General features: G+C 40.8%; 1 protein-coding gene across 2 annotated transcripts in view; it reads right to left on the bottom strand.

Annotated features, from left to right (window-relative positions):
• The window catches only part of adamtsl7 (ADAMTS-like 7), a 9,986-nt gene that overhangs the window by 6,289 nt on the left and 1,227 nt on the right, over positions 1-2,470 (bottom strand). Inside the window, exons 3-5 of one of the 2 annotated variants that reach the window (XM_032535672.1) lie at positions 2,185-2,360; positions 1,942-2,050; positions 407-595 (exon numbers count right to left, since the gene is read on the bottom strand). In XM_032535672.1, the coding sequence (XP_032391563.1) occupies positions 407-595; positions 1,942-2,050; positions 2,185-2,360 (474 nt within the window). The remainder of the gene's footprint in view (positions 1-406; positions 596-1,941; positions 2,051-2,184; positions 2,361-2,470) is intronic. The other variant, XM_032535683.1, reaches the window with a different exon arrangement.

Here is a 2,470-nt window from a genome sequence, read left to right as displayed (position 1 = left end):
GTGATACTTGCCAAAGGGGGCAGTACAAGGTATCAACTCTGTAGGGTCCCCAAACTTTTGCAGACGCCATTTTTTGGTTTTCTGTTATTTTGAAAGTGTAAATGACAGAAATAAAATCAAACTTTTTGTGACATATCATGCAAATGTCTGATCTGTCATTTGATGCCTGTTGGAGATTTTTCCATTTTTTCCAAATTTTTACCTGGGGTGCCCAAACCTTTGAGCCCCACTGTACATCCCAATGGTCTGGGGCCTTTTGGCATAGTCAAAATGTATAGTAAGGCTGCCTGCACACTAAATGAATATCCAAATAATTATATATCACAAATAAAAAAGTGCTAAGGATTTGAAAAGGATTAATTTAATGTGTGGCCTCCTTTTCTTTGAATTATATAAATTTGCATACCATTGCCACAGGTCGCGCTGCACTCTGTGTGCCCACTCTTTGTCCAGGTGTAGGTAGGCCGAGGGTCAGAGTTCATACTGGGGCCAGAGCGAACCTGGTTAGGGTGGGGTTTCTCTTTGATGATGTCATTGTTTGTGACGTCACCTCTGTGGTCCTTCTCACCTGATTGGTATGGGCCTATTGTCTCAACTACAAGAATAGTGAAGGTTGTAGAGCAGAGCCCAAATTTGACAGGCAAACAATGGAAGAAAGACAGTAAAGTTATTTTCCATGTTGGATAGATAGGTAGTGTAATGAGGTGGAATGAAGCCTAAAATTAAATGTACTGAGGTTACAGGCCCAGCGCACATGTAGCACATCTACACAGGTGATTTCACTCATTTTGTTTTTTTGGACCTTCTTCTCAGTTAAGGATCTGACACACCAACCCGATGGCTGACCTTTGGCAGAAAAGGGAGTTGGTCAAAAAAGTGCCTTGGAAAACATTCATTGACACATCTGTCGCTCTCCTGTTTGCTTGTTTCACCTGTTTGCATGGGACAAGTTACACCTTTATCATTCTTAATATTATAAGTAAGTACAGTGCATTATACAGTTAAAACCGTTCAGAATAATTTTGGACATAACCATGGAGCCATGTAACCTCTTGTAGCCTATTTCCTAGCATTGCTCCAACAGTTACAAACACCTGTGGGGATGTGCAGGGCCTTAGAATATGTTGTTTTTGAAAGCTCTGGAAATAAAGTATTTTTTATCAGCATCAATAGACATAAATTCAGCATTAAAAAAAACTTTTTATTGAAGGTTACATATTAGGTAGCCTATGTCAACAATGTTTCATTTTCAGCTGGATGTCCCTCACCTTCTGCTTTCTTTTTAATGGTATTCTAAACTTTGATCGATTTCTGAGGATTATGGTTAACTGCTTCTTATCTCTGCAAGGCAAATCCAGACAGCTACCTAGAATATTTGTTGAATCTGTGTTTTCTGTTGCACAACTAAAACAACTTTTGAACGTACACATGTTCCACCAAAACAAAGTTCCTTCCTGCCAATAAAACAGAGCACGTTTTTCTCCTGTTCTGAAATGTTTTGTGAACTAGCCTGACCTTCCTCTAGAGTGCTGTGGAGGAAGGTTTAGCAATGCGAGACTAAGTATTAGGTAATGAAATGAAATCCGTCCCAAGTGGCTTAGTGTGTGGTAAAGAGCTCACTGCCAGAACAAAGTTTGGCCGCCTGCATGCATCAATTAGGTTTGATTGTTATTAAAATCCTAAAAAAAAATTCAAAAATACAATTTTGCTGAAAATGATACATGTTGGCGTTAGCATGAAATCTGTGTGTGTCTGTTAGTACTGTTCTATACATGCAGACACAGAAGCATCTGTTATGTGTTATGCTCCCTGAGGAAAAACCAGAACATTAAGTATAAGAAAATAGAACTGTGGTTATTTAGGGTCACTCTAATTTGAGTCACAGTAATGTAAGTTTAAGTCTGTGTTTGGGTGTTCATCCGTGTTACTGTGTGCACTCACCCAGGGGCAGAATATCAGAAGGTGGATCTGGCTCAGGAGTGGGGGGGGTGTTTTGAAAAGGCACAATGTATTCATAGTATACACTAGGACCTGGTTGCTGGTAAATCAACTGTTGCAAAGAGAGGGAGATGAGAGGTTTATTGAATATGATGACATATAGCATTGTACAAGTAGTATTGTTTGTGTACAGCGTGCATTTTAATAATGGGCTGCTTCCACTGTGTGACCCAGTTTGTGTCTCACATAAACATGCAGGTCCTCAGTCAGCGGCCCAGGTGCAGTGATGGACTCTCCATTGCGAGAGCGGATTTCATTGGGTCTCCGGTACGTCAGCTGTGTTCCCACAGCAAGGAAGATCCCCGGTCTGTTAATCACCCAGTCGCCATTGATGATGGAGACACCACTTTGGGTCTGCAGGGCTAGAGGAAAACCCCATGTTCATCTCCAACACTGTCGTGTTTGTCATTCTAAAAAATATGCCTGCTGTTATTATGTGTGTGTGTGTGTGTGTGTGTGTGTGTGTGTGTGT

This window comes from Etheostoma spectabile, chromosome 2 (genome assembly GCF_008692095.1).
Source record: "Etheostoma spectabile isolate EspeVRDwgs_2016 chromosome 2, UIUC_Espe_1.0, whole genome shotgun sequence".
In the NCBI taxonomy this organism is placed as follows: domain Eukaryota; kingdom Metazoa; phylum Chordata; class Actinopteri; order Perciformes; family Percidae; genus Etheostoma; species Etheostoma spectabile.
Note: the sequence above shows the minus strand (reverse complement) of the source record. Positions and strands in the feature narration are given on the sequence as shown.